The following is a 19,607-nucleotide window of genomic DNA, read 5'->3' on the forward strand; positions in this document are numbered from 1 at the left end:
TCATTTTAAAGAGGGTAAATGAAAACAGGAAGCTATCTGAATACAAAGTCACATCATTAGTCCCTCTAGAGTCTAGACCAAGAACTGTCAACTCTGATTAGCAGGGGCTCCCCAGGGTTTCAGGCTGAATTCTTTTTCTAGCCTTACCTGGAGATCTGGTGGTCTCCCATTTAATTGCCAAGCCTGATCTTGCTTAGCTGCTGAATTCAGACAGGACTGGGCATGTTCAGGATGGCATGCTTGTGATATTTTTTAAAGGAGGGAGGCTTCCTTTACCTTTACTTTACTATTGTGCAAAAGAAGGAATTTCACTAGGTAAAACTTCTGCAAAAAAACATAAACCAGAATTTCCCCTGCCCCTCCATACAACTATTAATGGTACAGGAACCCTGTTCTTTTTTGCATTTGGTCAAGGTAATCATGGTACAAAATTTATTGTACAACTACTGAACCACCACACAGATACACAAAGACCCCAAATACCCACTTCATGTGTAGCAAATTGTTCCTTAACTTCCTCAACATCATCAGATATGTCTTCCTGCTCCTGAAAGGTGTCCTCAGCAGAAAGCAGCCATGTGAGAACTTCTTCCAGAGCAACTTGGTAGCTATCCAAATCCATATCCACTTCTGTCACCGTGCTGGGGGTTTCTGCTCTGGAACCTCCATAGTCCTCTTCGGATGTTGCACTCTGAGAAAGCAAAGCAAAAAAGTGTGCTGCTTATATACCACCCCATAGCGCTTCAAGCACTCTCTGGGCGGTTTACAATTTAATTATGCAGGCTACACATTGCCCCCCCAGCGAGCTGGGTACTCATTTTACCGACCTCGGAAGGATAGAACGCTGAGTCAACCTTGAGCCGGCTACCTGGGATTTGAACCCCAGGTCGTGAGCACAGTTTTAGCTGCAGTACAGCGGTTTAACCACTGCGCCACGAGGCTCAGAAACATCTGACTGAGGGCTCAGAAACATCTGACTGAGGTCCACTTCTTACATCCTCAAGCACAAATCTTACATATAGGACGTAGGGCAGGGGCATATACTGTGACACCTATTGCAAACAGTAACAGGAGCCTTCCCCTGTGTCAAATTTATGCTGTACGTGAATCAGTTAAAATGGTTATGTGTCAGTTTCTATGAAAGGCAAACAGTTTTAGTAAATACAAGTTTTGCTAAAAACTTATACATCTGCCAACAATTAAGGCCTCAGCTGTTGATAATAGACCTTACAGAGATGCCCCCAGAGTCCTATGATGCTCGGATTGACTAAGGTGCATGTGCTTTGATCTAGGACAGTGAAATAGAAGGAAACTGTACTGCAGATGTAACACTGCTTCCAATTTTCAGGATTCCATATCACTACTTTTCAAATGTTTTTCAAATGTATAATTATAGGCAAAAATACATTTAAACTCTGTTGAAGAACCATCTGAGAGTAAGACTGTCAGATCTATGTTACAAGCATAGAAATGCTAAATTTATAACCACTAAAATTAACGTTAAATCAAAGAAACAAAAATGTAGGAAACCCTTTATCCTTAATATGATCTCATATAAATATATATTTATAATTTTAAGGGGGAGTATCTGTACTCTGGATACATAAAGGCAGGGGCATCTGAAACTTGTTCTTGCTGTTATGTTGCATACAGTCACTCTGACTTATGGCAACTCTTTAAATTAACAACTTCCACAATGTCTTGTCATAAGGAGCCCTTGCAAACTCAAGGCAGTGGCTCCTTTACTGAGTTTATATGAGACAGAAAGAGTTTTGAGATAGATATATCAATAAAGCCCTTGGGAAGGAACGAAGGAATGCCTCAAAAAGAGTCCAGTGAGGACTAAGCCCACTCAACGTTCATAAAATGTTGAATGAGTGTCAGCAGGGCAAGAGAGGAAATACAATTGCAAGAAGCTCCAGAGCTAATGAAGTGGTTGGGCCAAAGCTGAAAGGATGTTCAGCTGCGGACGTGCATGGAAGTGAAAGGAAAGACGGATGCTGCAAAGAAAAATACTGCATAGGAACCTGGAATGTAAGATCTATGAACATTGGGAAGCTGGATGTGGTCAAACAGGAGATGGCAAGAATAAACATTGACATCCTGGGCATCAGTGAACTAAAATGGACAGGAATGGGCGAATTCAGCTCAGATGATTATCATATCTACTATTGTGGGCAAGAATCCCGTAGAAGGAATGGAGTAGCCCTCATAGTCAACAAAAGAGTGGGAAAAGCTGTAATGGGATACAATCTCAAAAATGATAGAATGATGTCAATACGAATCCAAGGCAGACCATTCAACATCACAATAATCCAAGTTTATGCACCAACCAGCATTGCTGAGGAGACTGAAATTGAACAATTCTATGAAGACTTACAACACCTTCTAGAACTGACACCAAAGAAAGATGTTCTTCTCATTATAGGGGATTGGAATGTTAAATAGGGAGTCAAGAAATAAAAGGAACAACAGGTAAGTTTGGCCATGGAGTCCAAAATGAAGCAGGGCAAAGGCTAATAGAGTTTTGTCAAGAGAACAAGGTGGTCATCACAAACACTCTTTTCCAACAACACATGGACATCACCAGATGGGCAATATTGAAATCAGATTGATTATATTCTCTGCAGCCAAAGATGGAGAAGCTCTATACAATCAGCAAAAACAAGACCTGTAGCTGATTGTGGCTCTGATTATCAGCTTCTTATAGCAAAGTTCAAGCTTAAAATGAAGAAAGTAGGAAAAAACCACTGGACTAGTCAGGTAGCAAAGTGGCTGTCCAGCGAGGCCTTACAAATAGCAGAGAAGAGAAGGGAAACAAAATGCAAGGGAGGTAGGGAAAGTTACAGAAAATTGAATGCAGATTTCCAAAGAATAGCAAGGAGAAACAAGAAGGCCTTCTTAAATGAACAGTCCAAAGAAATAGAGGAAAATATTAGAAAGGTAAAAACCAGAGGTCTGTTCAAGAAAATTGGAGATATTAAAGGAACATTTTGTGCAAAGATGGACAAGATAAAGGACAAAAATGGGAGGGACCTTACAGAAGCAGAAGACATCAAGAAGAGGTGGCAAGAATACACAGAGGAATTATACCAGAAAGAACTGGATGTCCTGGACAACCCAGATAGTATGGTTGCTGGAGACTGAAGTCAAGTGGGCCTTAGAAAGCATGGCTAACAACAAGGCCAGTGGAGCTTATGGCATTCCAGTTGAACTTTTTAAAATCTTAAAAGATGACCCTGTTAAGGTGCTACACTCAATATGACAGCAAGTTTGGAAAACTCAACAGTGGCCAGAGGATTGGAAAAGATCAGTCTACATCCCAATCCCAAAGAAGGGCAGTGCCAAAGAATGCTCCAACTACTGTACATTTGCACTCGTTTCACACGCTAGCAAGATTATGCTCAAAATCCTACAAGGTAGGCTTCAGCAGTATGTGGACCGAGAACTCCCAGAAGTACAAGCTGGATTTTGAAGGTGCGGAGGAACTAGAGACCAAATTGCTAACATGTGCTAGATTATGGAGAAAGCCAGAGAGGTCCAGAAAAACATCTACTTCTGCTTCTTTGACTACGCAAAAGCCTTTGACTATGTGGACCACAAAAAACTATGGCAAGTTCTTAAAGAAATGGGAGTGCCTGACCACCTATATGTGGTCAGGAAGCAACAGTTAGAACTGGACATGGAACAACTGATTGGTTCAAAATTGGGAAAGGAGTACGATAAGGCTGTATATTGTCTCCCTGCTTATTTAACTTATATGCAGAATACATCATGTGAAACGCAGGACTGGATGAAGCCCAAGACGGAATTGCCAGAAGAAATATCAACAACCTCCGATATGCAGATGATACCACTCTGATGGCAGAAAGTGAGGAGAAATTAAAGAACCTTTTAATGAGGGTGAAAGAGGAGAATGAAAAAACTGGTCTGAACCTCAACATTAAAAAAAAAAAAACTAAGATCATCTCCACTGGTCCCATCACCTCCTGGCAAATTGAAGGGGAAGATATGGAGGAAGTGACAGATTTTACCTTCTTGGCCACCACGATCACTGCAGATGCTGACAACAGTCACAAAATTAAAAGTCGTCTGCTCCTTGGGAGGAAAGTGATGACAAACCTCGACAGCATCTTAAAAAGCAGAGACCTTGCCTTGCCGACAAAGGTCCGCATAATCAAAGCTATGGTTTTTCCAGTAGCGATGTATGGAAGTGAGAACTGGACCATAAAGAAGACTGACCACTGAAGAGTTGACGCTTTTGAATTGTGGTGCTGGATGAGACTCTTGAGAGTCCCCTGGACTGCAAGGAGAACAAACCTATCCATTCTGAAGGAAATCACTGAGTGCCCACTGGAAGGACAGATCCCAATGCTGAGGCTCCAGTACTTTGGCCATCTCATGAGAAGAGAATACTCCCTGGAAAAGACCCTGATGTTGGGAAAGTGTGAAGGCAAGAGGAGAAGGGGATGACAGAGAATAAGATGGATGGACAGTATCATCGAAGCTACCAACATGAATCTGTCCAAACTCAGGGAGGCAGTGGAAGACAGGAGGGCCTCGCATGCTCTGGTTCATGTGGTCACGAAGAGTCGGACATGACTTAGCAACTAAACAACAACAATAGAAAGAAAACAAATATACTGAAAGAATACAAACACTTTATTGCTTCACAGCCAATCAGGCTGTAACCATAAACAGAAATTAAACCACTCTTAAAAAACAGTATAAATATATACAAAAAATCAGAAAATAATGAAATAATAAAATAATAGCAGCCATGCTGTTCTGGCTTAATATGTTGAAAGAGAACAAGTGTGCTTAAGAAAGGGGATGTGTAGGGCAAGACTGAATAAAAGCAAAAGAGCGGAAGTGTCTGTCAAATAAAAAAGGTAGGTTTACAAAAAGAAATAATAGAACAAGAAAACTCAGAACAACTGTAAATATTTCTGATAAGGAAGAAGGGTTGATGGCACAACAAATGTCCAAACACTGGCAGGAACGATGGTAAGAAGTAATAACACAAGTGAACACAGCAAAGGAAGGTGTAGCAGATGAATTACAAAGAAGGAGAATTGAAAGAAGCAGGCTATAGTTTAAGAAAAGGAGTAAAGAATTAGTTTGTTTCAGTTTCTTGCTATCCGGCTTTACAATAAATAAAGACAAAGACGATTGTCCAGGAAGAAACTCTGAAATGGAACCTGACTTTACAGTAAGAGGAAAATGGGAAGTTAGTAGAACATGTCACCTGTATGTCCACTTCTTCACATTCTTTTTTGTATTTTCTTGGAAGAGTCTCCACTTCTCGAATATCTTCCATAGTAACTTGCTGAGGAAGGACTTCAAACAAGGAGGTCAAGTACATAATAATTGATTTCTTATCAGGAATTTGTACAGTAACATCTGAAAAGACAAATTTGATATTTATTTACTGGATACTATGGATTTTCAAGTTTAAACATCCCCAGAGCCATATGCATTCACTCTTATCTTCAGTTCAGGGTCATCAAACTAGGTGGTTTTTTGCGAAATTATCTAAATTAATGTATTCACGAAGACTTTCACGGCCAGGATCTAATGGCTGCTGTGGGTTTTTCGGGCTCTTTGGCCATGTTCTGAAGGTTGTTCTTCCTAACATTTCGCCAGTCTCTGTGACCGGCATCTTCACAGGACAGCACTCTGTGCTCTGGTGTAGTTGGCTTGGGAGTGGAGTATTTATGGCTATGAGATGGCCTTTTGTCTTTTTCTGTAGATGGGAGATTAGTGTGTCTTGTTGTGGGTGTATTGTTGTGATAAGAAGGAGAGATTATCTGTCACTGTGGTTGATGGGTGTCATTAGCTGGTCTTTTATGTGTAGTGATCCCCGGTCCTTGTGGCTGGGTAGAGTTTGTTGACCTTTTGCACGCTGTACTTTTGAGAGCTGGGAGCCAAGTTTTGTTGAGTTTCAAACTTTCCTCTTTTTTTATTGAAGTTCTGCTGGTGCTTGTGGATTTCAATGGCTTCCCTGTGCAGTCTGATGTAATGATTGCTGGTTTTGTCCAGTATTTTGGTATTTTGAAATAGAATTTCATGTCCAGTTTGTTTTAGGGTGTGTTCAGCTACTGCAGATTTTTCTGGTTGTTTTAGTCTGCAGTGTCTCTCATGTTCTTTGATTCTGGTGTGGATGCTTCGTATGATAACATCACACTTTTTACATATGATAATGTAGCTAGCTTAAATGCAAAACAAACACAGAAAACCAAACAAAGCACACTACATGCACTGAGTTACATGATCATACTGTACCTTCAGGGTCTAATAATTTTTCTATCCCCAGGTAATTTTTTGCTATGTTGAAGGCATGTTCCAGTCTTTCAGTTGGAGTCATCTTGACTACTTTATTCCAGCCAAAGAGCTCTGGTCTAAAAACACAAGCGGGGAAGAGTACAAAGAGGAAAAAGAATGAGGAACTACATATTCATTAATCTCATAAATTGTGTATTTGTATCACTGCACATAATTAGTACCAAATACCACAAGTGCACAGCCTTCTATAATTACATATGTGGACAAAAAGATCCATGCATATTTTGATTGTAACTGTTTCACAGAAAACTTTAAGAAACTACAGGTTCATGGGCTCTGGAATTAGGACAATAATTATGAGATGTCAACCAGATGGCCAAAATTATCAGTGTATGAGACCCAGGTATTCATCCCTATCATAATAGTAATACATGAAAACAGGAGCTATTCAGTTTATCAAAACTGATAAGAAACTGCAAAGTAGTAATGTAGTGTTGTTATTGTTAAGTAATAGTGTCCTCCCCAAAAAAAGAAATTACATTCTATGACTCTGAAATAACCCCAAATTATTTGAAACTAAATCCCATGAAAGCAGTGTAAGTCAACTGTGGCAATTTTGTTCTCATAATATCAATGGTACCCAAACCCTATTAAGGTGTTATTCCCTACTTTACCCAGCCAGTGAAAAGAGGAGTACCTAGGCCTGCCCCTCTGTGGTAAGGTAAAGGTAAAGGTTCCCCTTGACAATTTTTGTCCAGTCGTGTTCGACTCTAGGGGGCGGTGCTCATCCCCGTTTCCAAGCCATAGAGCCAGCGTTTGCCCAAAGACAATCTTCCGTGGTCACATGGCCAGTGCGACTTAGACACGGAACGCTGTTACTTTCCCACCGAGGTGGTCCCTATTAATCTACTCGCATATGCATGCTTTCGAACCGCTAGGTTGGTGGGAGCTGGGACAAGCGACAGGCGCTCACTCCGTCACATGGATTCGATTTTACAACTGCTTGGTCTTCTGACCCTGCAGCACAGGCTTCTGAGGTTTAGCCCACAGCGCCACCACGTCCCTTCTCTCTGTGGTATCTCCATGCAAAAAAAAAAAAAAAAAAAGAATCCAACAAGCAAGGAGGTTCATTCACAGACAGCTTACACGTGAACAGCAACCTCGACATGTCACTTTCTATGTGGAGAGGGGAATAGCTATGTGAACTCCTGCTCCATGGGATTTTAGTCACAATTATGTTGAAGGAGATTTGGGCACATACATTCTTCCTCCTTCCCACATATTTTAACATTAACTTTCTTCATATCCTAGCCATTCCATAACTTCAATTAGCATTGTAAAAACTTTCAACAAAAAAACATACAAGGACTGGAGGAGCATGATATAAACATATGCACACATTAGTATTGTTTCTCCCATGCACGTTTTTTAAATGCAAAACCCAAAAAATATACATTTTTGGCTCTGGCTACTGCTTATCACTCAAAACAGGGATCTAAATATAGAGGAAAGCAATCAGCTTTTTCTCACTAAAATGAGCCAAATGAGCTTTAAATGCATTCCAAGTTGTTAGGGCTTTTTAAAAATCTATTTACTAAAAACAAAACTCAGGCTTGATGTTTTGTTTAAAAAAAAGTGTTGCCTTGGCAGCTTTTCCCCATTATAACTAGTGACTGCCACTTTTATAAGCCACTGCTTAGCATTAATCACCCACAGCTCCTCCTGGATGAAGACTCTATTAGTGCTTAATTCATCCAGCTCTGCAGATTTTGGCAAGCACCCACTTACTTGTGTCTGTGGATCACAGCATTGAAAGCAAGCCCATCCGCCCAGCTTGTGGTAAAGTTCAAAACATTGACCTCACTATAAGGCCTTGTAGACTGACGCACCCAACTCAACAAGATTTTTTCACTGTTTGTTTGCTGCAAGTCTGACATTATATCTTTCATGACATCTTTAACCTGAAAGAAAGCACACAAAAGGCTTTGAAGTACATAACTATATCTGTTGCCTAAGAACAAACACACTCCAGGGCTCTCAAAACAGAACCTGTGCAAAATAAATTAACCCATGCCCAGCCATAACATACAATTATAGGAACTTGTTGGTAATACCTATTCATCCTTCCCATTTGTCTACTTCCTGTAAAATCAACCTGGTGGCAAACTCTACTGGCAACCCATGGTCCTTGGCTAATGTCTGCTGAATGCCAGAACCCCAATCATTTCCCCTGCAGTCAACTTATACAGTGGGGAGAGGAGACATCGTTCAAACTCTTCTATTAGCAAATGCCATGATAGCTATCTTGAAAAGGATCACTGGATGGCAGGAGACTTTTCATTTCGCCCCCTTGCATTATTTGAGGAAACCAAGATCCTCTGTTCTTGCTGCTAATAGTTCTGCTTCCTCTCCCCAGAACTCAGCAGTTGGAGGGAGGGACAGACTGCACCATTCTGCTACTGGTGATTAGCAATGTTGTGGAAGCCGTCTTGATCAAGATAGGAGCAGGGCATAGGGGCAAAGCATGCTCATCTCCCACGGCTATGATGAAACTGAAATCACTGCTACCCTGCTGCTGTTAGCAAATTTAGCAGTGCTGGGATTACAGGTAAAGAAGGAACAACTTTAAATTCTCCATGACCACACCCTTTATTGACAAGGAATATGGACATTTAAACTTCCCTACCCACATGCACTGAAATAGGAGGGAACTGGGACAAATGTTTACATATGTGCACATGAAATGGCTATGTGCTTGCATTCAGTCTCCAACCTATTTACACCCAGCTCAAGTTAGAAAGAACTAGCATTTTTCATATTTTGAAGTAATAAAAAGCTGGCTCTGTTCAAAGCCTGAAACTGAAGTTTTTCCTTCTACCATGGTAGAAAAAAGAAAGAAGGTAGGGAGAAGATTTTTGAGGCTCACATCCAACTGTCCTCAAATATTAAGCCACAATTCTTTATTTCCCTATTCCCTGTTGAAGAGCCTTTATACAGTACTGCCTTTCAGGCTGTTGCCTAGAGCAGTGGTTCTTAACCTTCATTACTCGGATGTTTTTGAACTGCAACTCCCAGAAACCCCCGCCAGCACAGTTGGTGGTGAAGGCTTCTGGGAGTTGCAGTCCCAAACTCCTGAGTAACCCAAGGTTAAGAACCAGTGGCCTACAGCACTGGTTCTTAACCTTGGGTTACTCAGGGGTTTTGGACTGCAACTCCCAGAAGCCTTCACCACCAGCTGTCCTGACTGGGGTTTCTGGGAGTTGCAGTTCAAAAGCATCCGAGTAACAAAGGTTAAGAACCACTGGCCTAGAGCTTCAAGACTGGTTAGTCAGCTGGCAAGGAAAAGCTGAAGCTCTTTCAGTTGCACCCAGAAAAAGGCATCAGATGTACTCTATTGCAAATTTAATTATTCACATCAAAGGAAATAAAGAATTGATCCCACTTACCTGCCAGTGCAAAATTATGCTCCACAACAATCCAAGAGTCAATTTGTGATTTCCATCAACAATGTCAGTTCCTCCTATGTTTACCAGCTCCACCTGAAAATATTGCCTCACAGTTAAATAGCAAGTGCCATGTTTCCAACTCAGACCCGTATCACATTTTCAAGGAAACAGTATAAGCTTGATTTAAGGCGGCCTCCAAAATGTGTGGCTGCAGAAGCCTGCACTTCCTTCATACTTCTGTGTTTACTTAAGGCATTTTTACCATACTCCTTGGCGGGGGGGGGGGGGGGAGGCTGTATTTTATAAAGAATGCAAAAGGCAGAGCAGGGGAAGTCCTGTTTATCCTACTACACCCTAACAGGTTCATTCGGCTACAATGTTGGGGTGGGTTTTCTTTAGTATGGCATCTTCATGTTGAGATAAGGCAGCATCCCAATGTGAGGTGTTTCTGTTGTCAACTGATGACTCAATTGTTTGTCATTTAATTTTTATAAAAATAAAAAAAATTGTATATAAAAGATTTCAAACTAGTAATAATAGGAATTTCTATAGGATCTGCTGGAATAGAAGCAGTTCAAAGAGCAGGCTCAGCCAAATTCCCACTTCTCTTTCGGCTGCAACTTGACAGACCAGATACGACTCAAACAAGACATGAGGGAAGGAGGCGCCTGATGAAACTCATCTTTCTTCTGAGCTGGCCTCTAAATATGTGACCACTGGTAATAAAAAGTTTACTTCTTGCAATTAGCAAGGATACCCTCCAGTACACTTTACAACAGTAATGACACACTTTTTCAACCTACTAGCAACACAGGGACTCAGATCATGCCTCCTTCAAAACAGGTAAGGAAAACCAATAAAGGTGATACATATACACTCACCACCCTGGGTTTCTACCTATGTGGGGGAGTGAAGAATCTCTGGGATACTGCCAAGGTTTTACCCATCCAGCAGTATCTCCTCCTACGGGTAAACTGGTAGAGGTAAAATACAGAGTCCCATAAAATACAAAGTCCCACTGCTCTAAAAAATCTAACTTGCCCATTCCCTCACCCCCATCCCACATCGTGGGGTTGTTTTCCATCACGTAGTTGAGCAGCACAAAAAGACAATCATGAAAATTTAGGCAAACCAAAGAACAAACCATATTTTCAGTGACAGAGATAAATATGAACTGGAGTCAAAGCATCCATCTTTGGGACAGGAAGCCATCATTCTCACTCTGAACTGCTTCTGTCATACACAACCGAGTTTATGTCGTTAACAAGCTCACAACATGAACTCAGATTCACTGGAATCACTATTCTCAGCAACCATACATTTTCTTTTAACAAGGTGTCAATCAGGGAATGAAGCACTTTTTAAAGAGTGGCAAAAATGGTTATGAGGGAAGGGCAGTTTTGCAGAGAATGAATCATCAAATATCTTAGGATACTGAAGTCCTCCAACAAAAAAAGTCACCTAACCATGTAGTCTTATTCATAACAATAACATTTAGCAATTTCGTTTAGAACGTTTCTCCTTCCCATGTTCTTTTTCTTTTCTTTCTTTTCTTTTTAATCATACTAGAATTGTAGCAATGCTTCATGGTATCAAGCATCTGCTAGATCTTCACAATCTTTAATTGTTCATGTTGCAAACTCATGTTCAAAACAGAGCTTTTGTCAACTCAAAAAAGTCTAATTATATGATCGCTTTACATTTAAGTCACTTTACAATCTATAAAAGTCAAATTAAGTGTTGAAAAATGAGAGCCATTTGCCCTTTATAAAGCAAAAACTGGCTGCATTTCTGTTCATTTAAAGGAGAGGCCACCTTCTCCAAATACAATTACTCCCCTCCAATTATAGTTCCCCTACACCACATTCCACCAAGGGCCACTCAAGCCATTCAATTCCAGCAGCAGATTTTAGGCTATGCAACTCAGTCCATAGAGAAAACAGAGGCAAGATATCCCTATTTTTAAAAGCATATTTTACTCAATTAACAAAGAAATATTAGGATCAAAACTTACATGGATGTGCATGTGCAACATTAATATTCTATAGCATTAAATGTGTTACCATTTTAATAGCAAACAAATACAGTTCCATTCAGAAGAGACTTGGGTTACTGGTTACCAAGTTTACAGTAAAGAAACTACAACACAGCTCATGTTCTCAGGAATCCAGGAAGAAATACAAGTTTATTTCCTTAGGTAAAAATTATCTTCTAATTATAAATTAAACATCATATACATTTTCATCTCCCACTGATAATCAGTGAAGAGAATTAAGATGTAGGCAAGCTGTGTTTTATGAAATTTCCCTCTCAAACCTAACACACACCAGAAATTTTTCAGACTACAGTCTAATCGGTTGGATTAAATGCTTGAATTCATAAATAACCTTTTCTTTACCAGATTCAAGGGCACTGTACACTTCAGCAAAATATTTTAGACACTTACATTTTTCTGATGTAAAACCTGAAGTACTTTGTTGACATTGTTCAAAGCATGGACTCTTGTGGATCCACGTTCTTTTGGCTTTGAATACAAACAATGTTCAAGTTTAAAAGTAGAATTAAAATAACAAATACCACAATCAGCCCTTTCAGGAAAAATAAGATGAAACTAAAATGCAGGAGTTTTTATGCAGAATCCTAACTGCATTTGTCTATTCATGCATTTTATCCTAGCTACAATCCTGTTGATATAACATAAATGACCATGGAAATACAAGATAGCTATTTTTAATGGAAATACAGACAAATGAATCAGATCTTCACTGGCCATATTCAGATGTAACAACCATGAAAACTAAATGAATCAAGCTCAAGTACTTGCCATCCATCTCACTCACTCCCTTCTGATAACAGGGACAGATATTTGTTCACAATTTGCTTTGCAAACAGAGAGGCTGTTGAATTTAACTGAACAGTGCTTCAGAGATTCACAAACAGCAATTATTTCCAAGCAGATATGCACAATCAAGGGTTAGGAGGCAATTTTAGACATACTGAAAAGCGTGCGCACACAAATTCACCATGTGAACTTTGTCACTATATGTCATGGATCAAATTCAGACATTTGACAGAAATAAGCTAAAAATGGTAACACATTTGGATCTACAGTACAAATTCATTTGTACATACATGAACCCTCTAATTTATTTCTATCAAATATCCTTGTCTAACCTAGTAAGTTAGTTTTCTAATACACTGCACCACAGCCAAGAAAGATTACATATTGCTTTCAATATTACTGGTACATTTAGGATACTGATTTTTCTGGCATACTCTAGGCATTATTTATCTTTACCTTAAATAATGTGAAGATAGCAATTATTTTTGCTATCTTCCAATTACATTACAGTATTTGATGTCTCAGACAGTCTGGAATGCTCTGAACTACAGTGGGTTATTTTTCCCTAAAGGAAATAGCAATATTTTTTCTCAAACTCAAACCATGAGAAACTAGGAAAAACAATCTGTTGTGGACACAGAAATAACCTTAGCCTTGGGCAACATTGCAACTTTGTTTCTTTTCCTCCTCAGTACCAGTAATAATAACAACAACTAGGTCATCAAGTTATTTTTTTTACTTATGGTGCTAACCAGTGCTGAACAGAGAGGGACTAATACTTCATGGGATTTGGCGATTATACTTCTATTAATGCAGCCTAAAATAGGATTTGTCTTTTTTGCAGCCATGTCACACTGTTGGCTCATATTCCGCTTGTCTATAACAATATTCCTGTGGTACACTGGTTAAACTGGAGTGTTGCAGTCAAGTCTCAGCTCACAACCAGAGTTTGATTCTGACTAATTGATGTTGGGAAAATGTGAAGGCAAGAGAAGGGGACGACAGAGGATGAAATGGATGGACAGTGTCATCAAAGCTACCAACATGAATTTGACCAAACTCCGGGAGGAAGTGGAAGACAGGAGGGCCTGGTGTGCTCTGGTCCATGGGGTCACGAAGAGTTGGACATGACAACAACAAATTCAGGTAGCCAATTGAAGACTGACTCAACATTCCCTCCTTCCAAAGTCAGTACAATGAGCACCCAATTCACTGTGTGCAATGTAATTTGCATAATTATGTTGTAAAACACCCAGAGAGTGTTTTAGCACTATGAAACAATATATAAGTCAAAACTACAACTCCTCACTCATAGTAATACTGAGCCAATATCCCCCATCTTGTAACTGCGCATTCGGGGTTGTTTTCCCCCCTAGGGGTAGAAAATTGCACTTATCTCTGTTAAATTTCATTCTGATGTTTTCAATATGGTACTCAAGCCTATCAAGAGGTTTTGAATTTTGTTTCCTTCTTCCACAGTATTAGCTATTCCACCCAATTTTGTGTCATTCACAGATGTGATAAGCATTCCATGCACTGCCTCATCCAAGTCTTTAATAAAAATGTTGAAAAGCACTAGATCCATTTTCAAGATGCTAAGCAGTCTCATTAACGTTAATGTGCTACTGCATAAATATTCTACTCCTCCCAAATCGAACAGCCCTGCTTTGCATTTTCATTAGATGAAACAGTGCCATAGAAATGCATCAGGATAAGAATGTGCAAGCAACTCTTATTTGGGTAGACCATGGGGGAATGGGGCCTTAGTCTAATACAGTAAAAATATCACAGTCTTAAATGGCCAATGCATTTTATTTGGCATATGGTGTCATGAACTCTCACCTACTTCCCACCATTTGAAAAAGTGGGCTGAAGCCCCTGTTTATTTGATGCCCCATAACACCTGTTAGTTCTTAAGGTGCCACAAAAAAAAATTTTCATTCTATTGTGTTACTTGTCCAGCATAACTGACTTGCTCAAGAACAAAGTTCCTTCATTTTTTTAACCTACAATGCCTACATGTTTATTCTTTTTTTATTAAAAAAACAAAATTGCCCTAGAATTTCTCAGGTTAATTAAAGTTCTGAAAATCAATATGAATTCCTGGAGGATTTTAAATTTCTAAGTATATTCCTTCAACTACTATGAGTAGCAAACTGTGCAGGTTTCTAAATACTGTAAGTAAATGATATTATGATTACTATTTTGCATTATCCCTCAAAAAATACTTTGCTTACCAATGGATTCCCTGTCAGTCCCTCCAAGAGATCCAAGAGTTTCCTGCCATCTCTGAGATCTGTGAATATATCCTTTACTGGCAGTTTTCCACACTATAAAACAAGACAAGAGTTTTAGAATCATAAAATAGTTATCTTTATTAACTTAATCAAGTTTTCCATTTAGTTCTTCACAGAGTTAGGTTGGGGGGGAAATGCTACAAAAGAAAAACAGGACCAAGTGACTAATTACTTTTTCTCCACATTCCTGAATTTTCACTGCAGTCTTTAAAGGCTTAAATGCTGACAATATGACAATCTCTACACAGTCCTCCAGCAATCCTTACAAAGTAACTATCATGCATACCCTTGCAACCTTCCTTCTGCACCGTTATCTCCACCACAGCTTTTGCAAGCAGTCAAAGAACTTCCCAAGCATTTTTCACTCAGAAGCTGACCACTGAGTTAAGCCATAAAGCATACAAGCTCCCTTTGGTGAAGTGTAATGCCACCATAGGAACTGTAGGTAGAAAAGCTCAAAGCATCCACTTCTGCAGCTATTGCGCATGTAGGTGTTTTATGTGGTTGAGAAAGCAGAAGGGATGGAAAAAATCAGGGCTCTGGCCAGATCTCTGTAGAAACTTGGTTCCCTTCTGCATGCCCAAAATTTTTCCAAGCAATAAAAATAAGATCATGATTAAAGCATAAAGTATAATTTTAACCATACCTATTAGGAAACTGCAAATGGATACTTTAGCACCTTTTCTCTTCAGTCAGCCTGGAGGATCTATCTTGCATAACAAACAGTTCCAGAGAATGCTGAAGCTCCCATCACATATGCACCACATTTGTAACCTTATATTGGTGCACTGGTAACACCAACTGCTGACTTACATTTTTACTTATGAACTACATTGCCATTTTTAATTTTGTTTTTATTTGTGTGTCCATGTGTGTATGTGCACATGCCCAGAAAGACACGAAATGCTACATACACAATAAGAGTATTCTCTTCACAAACACCCTCTTTCTCATAGAAACACACACACACAAACACACACACACAGAGAGAGAGAGAGAGAGAGAGAGAGAGAGAGAGTTTAATTCTCTCTGGCTTCCATACAACTCCAAGTATTATTCTCTTCATTCCCATTTCCCTTTCTCAACCACTTAACCTTTCTAATTTCAACACTGGGAAAGTATATCATAAACAGAATAGGACATGATTGAGACTATAAAATTATGCAGAGGATGGATAAAGTGGATATTCTCACACAGTACCAGAACCAGGGGACATCTACTCAAATTGAGTGTTGGGGGAGTGAGAACAAATGAAAGAAAACATTTCTTTACCCAGCATGTTGTTAGTCTGTGGACCTCCTTGCCACAGGATGTGGGGATGGCATCTGGCCTATATGCCTTTAAAAGGGGATTGGACAGATTTCTGGAGGAAAAGTCCATCGCAGGTTACAAGCCATGATGGGGATGTATAATCTCCAGGCTTAAAAGGAAGGTACCTCAAAATTCCAGATGCAGGGGAGGGGTATCAGGATACAGGTATCTAGTTGTCTCGTGTGCTCCCAGAGGCATCTAGTGGGGCCACTGTGAGATATAGGAAGCTGGACTAGATGGGCCCTTGGCCTGATCCAGAAGGTCTCTTCTTATGTTCTTAAAACAGGTTGCATCACACAAGATTTTAGCTATAATACCACCTATAATGGTAGCAGAGTATCTCAAACTACCATTATCTGTACTCTTAAGTACAGAGGCAAATTTTCAGGATTAAGCTGTGACCATACTGGCTCTAAAACCAGTAGCAACAAGGGATTTCATTTTTGTACCTCAGTCTTTTATCTTGGGCTATGTACCCAGCTAAGAGAGACATCAATGACAATAATGACAAATAACCATTGTCAAGGCCCTGCTCCTTAAGTCCACAGGAGCAGTTGAGATAGAAGATGAGCACAGGAGCACACTTAGTTTCTTGAAATGACCTTACTATGGCACAGGGAAAACAGTGTGGAGCTGATTACACTGTGTTGCAGTAGACACTCCTTATGAATCATGCGAATTAAGCAACTTGATATCTCATTTTCTTCCCCACCTCATCACACACATACACATACACACAAAACCAAGAACAGAGAAACAACCTTGTAAATCATGAGACAATATTAATTTAGCAGCAAGGTCACTGCTATTTACTAGTTTCTGGTTCATCTTGCGTAATATGTATTATGTACTGTACTCTGATATTTGTGTCAAGATTTTCCATATCATGTGCTCAAAACATGGGAATCTGATGTGGGAAACCATTCAAAAAGCAGAAAGGTCACTATGCAGGGTAAGAACAGTTTCAGTAAATGAAATTTTATGTATTTTGCCAGTACTTAAATTTAGATTACATCTTGCTTCAAAAATACTTTTGTTTCTTTGTTATTCCTTGTATTTCACTTATTCAAGAATACAGCTAAGTACATGTTATTCCTACAAAGCCATGTGCTCTGCCATATTCCTTGTGTCTAAAAGAATAGTTACATTACTATTTACTTATATTTTACAGGTAGGATAAGAAAAATATACAGTGGTGCCTTGCTTAACGAGCGCCCCGTTTAACGATGAATCCGCATAGCGATTAAGTTTTTGCAATCGCAAAAGCGATCGCATAACGATGTATTAGATAGGTAAAAATCGCTTTGCGATGATCGCAGGGAAGCGCTTCCCCGGGATCATCCCAAAGGCCCCGCTGATCAGCTGTGTTGTGATGGTTGGAGAGAGAGAGCACCGAAGCAGAGCTCGGCGGGGGTTTGCAAAGATTGTGGGGAAGCCGTCAACGCAAACCCCCGCTGATCAGCTGTGCTTTGGCTCTCTCTCTCTCTCTCCACCCCTCGCAGCTCCAGCCTCGGCAGGGAGACTGAGGCGGCGCTGCCACCCTGGCCAAGAAAGACCTTCTGCAGGCACAGAAGGTCTTTCTCGGCAAGGGTGGCGGCGCGGTGCCTCAGTCTCCCTGCTGAGGCTGGAGCTGCGAGGGGTAGAGAGAGAGAGAGCCAAAGCACAGCTGATCGGCGGGGCCTTTAGGATGATCACGGGGAAGCGCTCCCCCGGGATCATCCCAAAGGCCCCATTTTCGCACAGCTGATCAGCGGTTCCAAAATGGCCACCCGCACTGTGTTGCCTCGCTTTAGAGGCACCGAAAATGACCGCCCCATGGAGGATTTTCGCATAAAGTGAGTTTTTAAGTCCATAGGAACGCATTAAACGCATTTTAATGCGTTCCTATGGGCTTTTTTGTTCCGCATAGCGATGAATCTGTATAGCGACAATTTTTTTGGAACTGATTATCGTCGCTATGTGGGGCACCACTGTATAGATATTTCTTCTCAAAAGAAACAGGAACAACTATCTTAAAGATGAGGTGTTTTTTTTAAAAAAAATTAAAGCTATTTTGATTTAGCTTCAAAACGTAAACAGTACTTGTAAGCTGTCTTATCTTGATATTACTGCAATTATAAATACATAAAAGTCCTCATGATTAGACATGGGGACGAATAAAAGAATGAATTATGACATCAGTAGGAAGTTACTGATTTGTATTCATGAAGGCTTTCACGGCCAGGATCTAATGGTTGTTGTGGGTTTTTCGGGTTCTTTGGCCGTGTTCTGAAGGTTATTCTTCCTAACATTTCGCCAGTTTCTGTGGCCGGCATCTTCAGAGGAGAGGAGTAGCATGCTGATTTGTCTAATATTCCAGAGAACGCCCCCCCCAAACAAACACAAACGGGTGAATATTTACCCATTTTTATGTTTCCCCATAGGCAGAGAGGGAAGACCAGGCTGCCAGAATGGTGGCTTCCGTTCAGGCAGCCTAGCCTCCCCTCTCTGCTTATGGGTCCACCAAACAGCTGATAGGCGGATCTATAGGCAGAGAGAGCAGGCTCCTCAGCCCTAAGGGAAGCTGCTCCTACCATCTCTATCAAGGGTGGCCAAGTTTCCCTTAGGGCAGTGGAGCCTGTTTGCCTTTGGGCTTGCCAAACAGCTGATTGGTGGGCCCACAGACAGAGATGGAAAGCTCCGTTGCCCTAAGGGAAGCCAATGCCACCATCTTTGCAAAGGATGGCCCAGTTTCCCTTAGGGCAGGCTTTGCTGAATGGTGGTCCCACAGGCACACAGGGCAGGCTCTGCTGCCCTAAGGAAGCCAGAGCTGCCATCTTTGCAAAGATGGTGGGGGCAGTGTGGGTGATGGCAGTGGAGGCAGAGGCAGGCAAGGTAAGGAGGGGAACGGGACAGTAGGAAGGGGATGGGGAAAGGCTGTGGGAGTGGGCGGCTCAGCTTTTTTTCTTAAGACAGTTACAGGCTGTCTATTGAAAAAAAAGATCCAACAAACCAATTCATGGTTCATCGGTCAACAACGGGAAAATTTATGGTTCAACAACCTTGACGAACCAAGACAAACTGCCATTTTGGCAGTTCGTCATAATCTGTACGAGTCAGAATTGGAGTAGCAGGTAATCTAGTGTGACAGGTGCTGTCTACATATTGTGAGTTCCACTAAGGATCTCTGTAAGTTTTAGGTGAAACCTGGACAAGACGGAAATCCTGCAGATGGGGGGCCCTAGTGTCTGTGGTCTGGGGGCCTCCCTATCTTTTTTGGGGGGGGCAATCTTTCCATGAAGGATGAGGTTCGTAGCTTGGGTGTGCTTTTGGACCCATCGCTATCAATGACATCTCAGATAGTGTCCGTGGTATGATCTGCTTATTTTCACCTAAAGCGGATCACCCAGCTATGTCCCTACCTTGACATCGGGCCCCTCACCACGT

General features: G+C 40.7%; 1 protein-coding gene across 6 annotated transcripts in view; it reads right to left on the reverse strand.

The window, feature by feature from the left end:
* UTRN (utrophin) overlaps positions 1–19,607 on the reverse strand; it is a 431,410-nt gene that overhangs the window by 355,381 nt on the left and 56,422 nt on the right. For all 6 annotated transcript variants that reach the window (XM_078383278.1, XM_072995753.2, XM_072995759.2 and 3 more), the window contains exons 4-10: positions 14,811–14,903; positions 12,178–12,255; positions 9,732–9,824; positions 8,074–8,246; positions 6,286–6,401; positions 5,249–5,403; positions 488–691 (exon numbers count right to left, since the gene is read on the reverse strand). In XM_078383278.1, the coding sequence (XP_078239404.1) occupies positions 488–691; positions 5,249–5,403; positions 6,286–6,401; positions 8,074–8,246; positions 9,732–9,824; positions 12,178–12,255; positions 14,811–14,903 (912 nt within the window). The remainder of the gene's footprint in view (positions 1–487; positions 692–5,248; positions 5,404–6,285; positions 6,402–8,073; positions 8,247–9,731; positions 9,825–12,177; positions 12,256–14,810; positions 14,904–19,607) is intronic.

This window comes from Pogona vitticeps, chromosome 1 (assembly GCF_051106095.1).
Source record: "Pogona vitticeps strain Pit_001003342236 chromosome 1, PviZW2.1, whole genome shotgun sequence".
Classification (NCBI taxonomy): domain Eukaryota; kingdom Metazoa; phylum Chordata; class Lepidosauria; order Squamata; family Agamidae; genus Pogona; species Pogona vitticeps.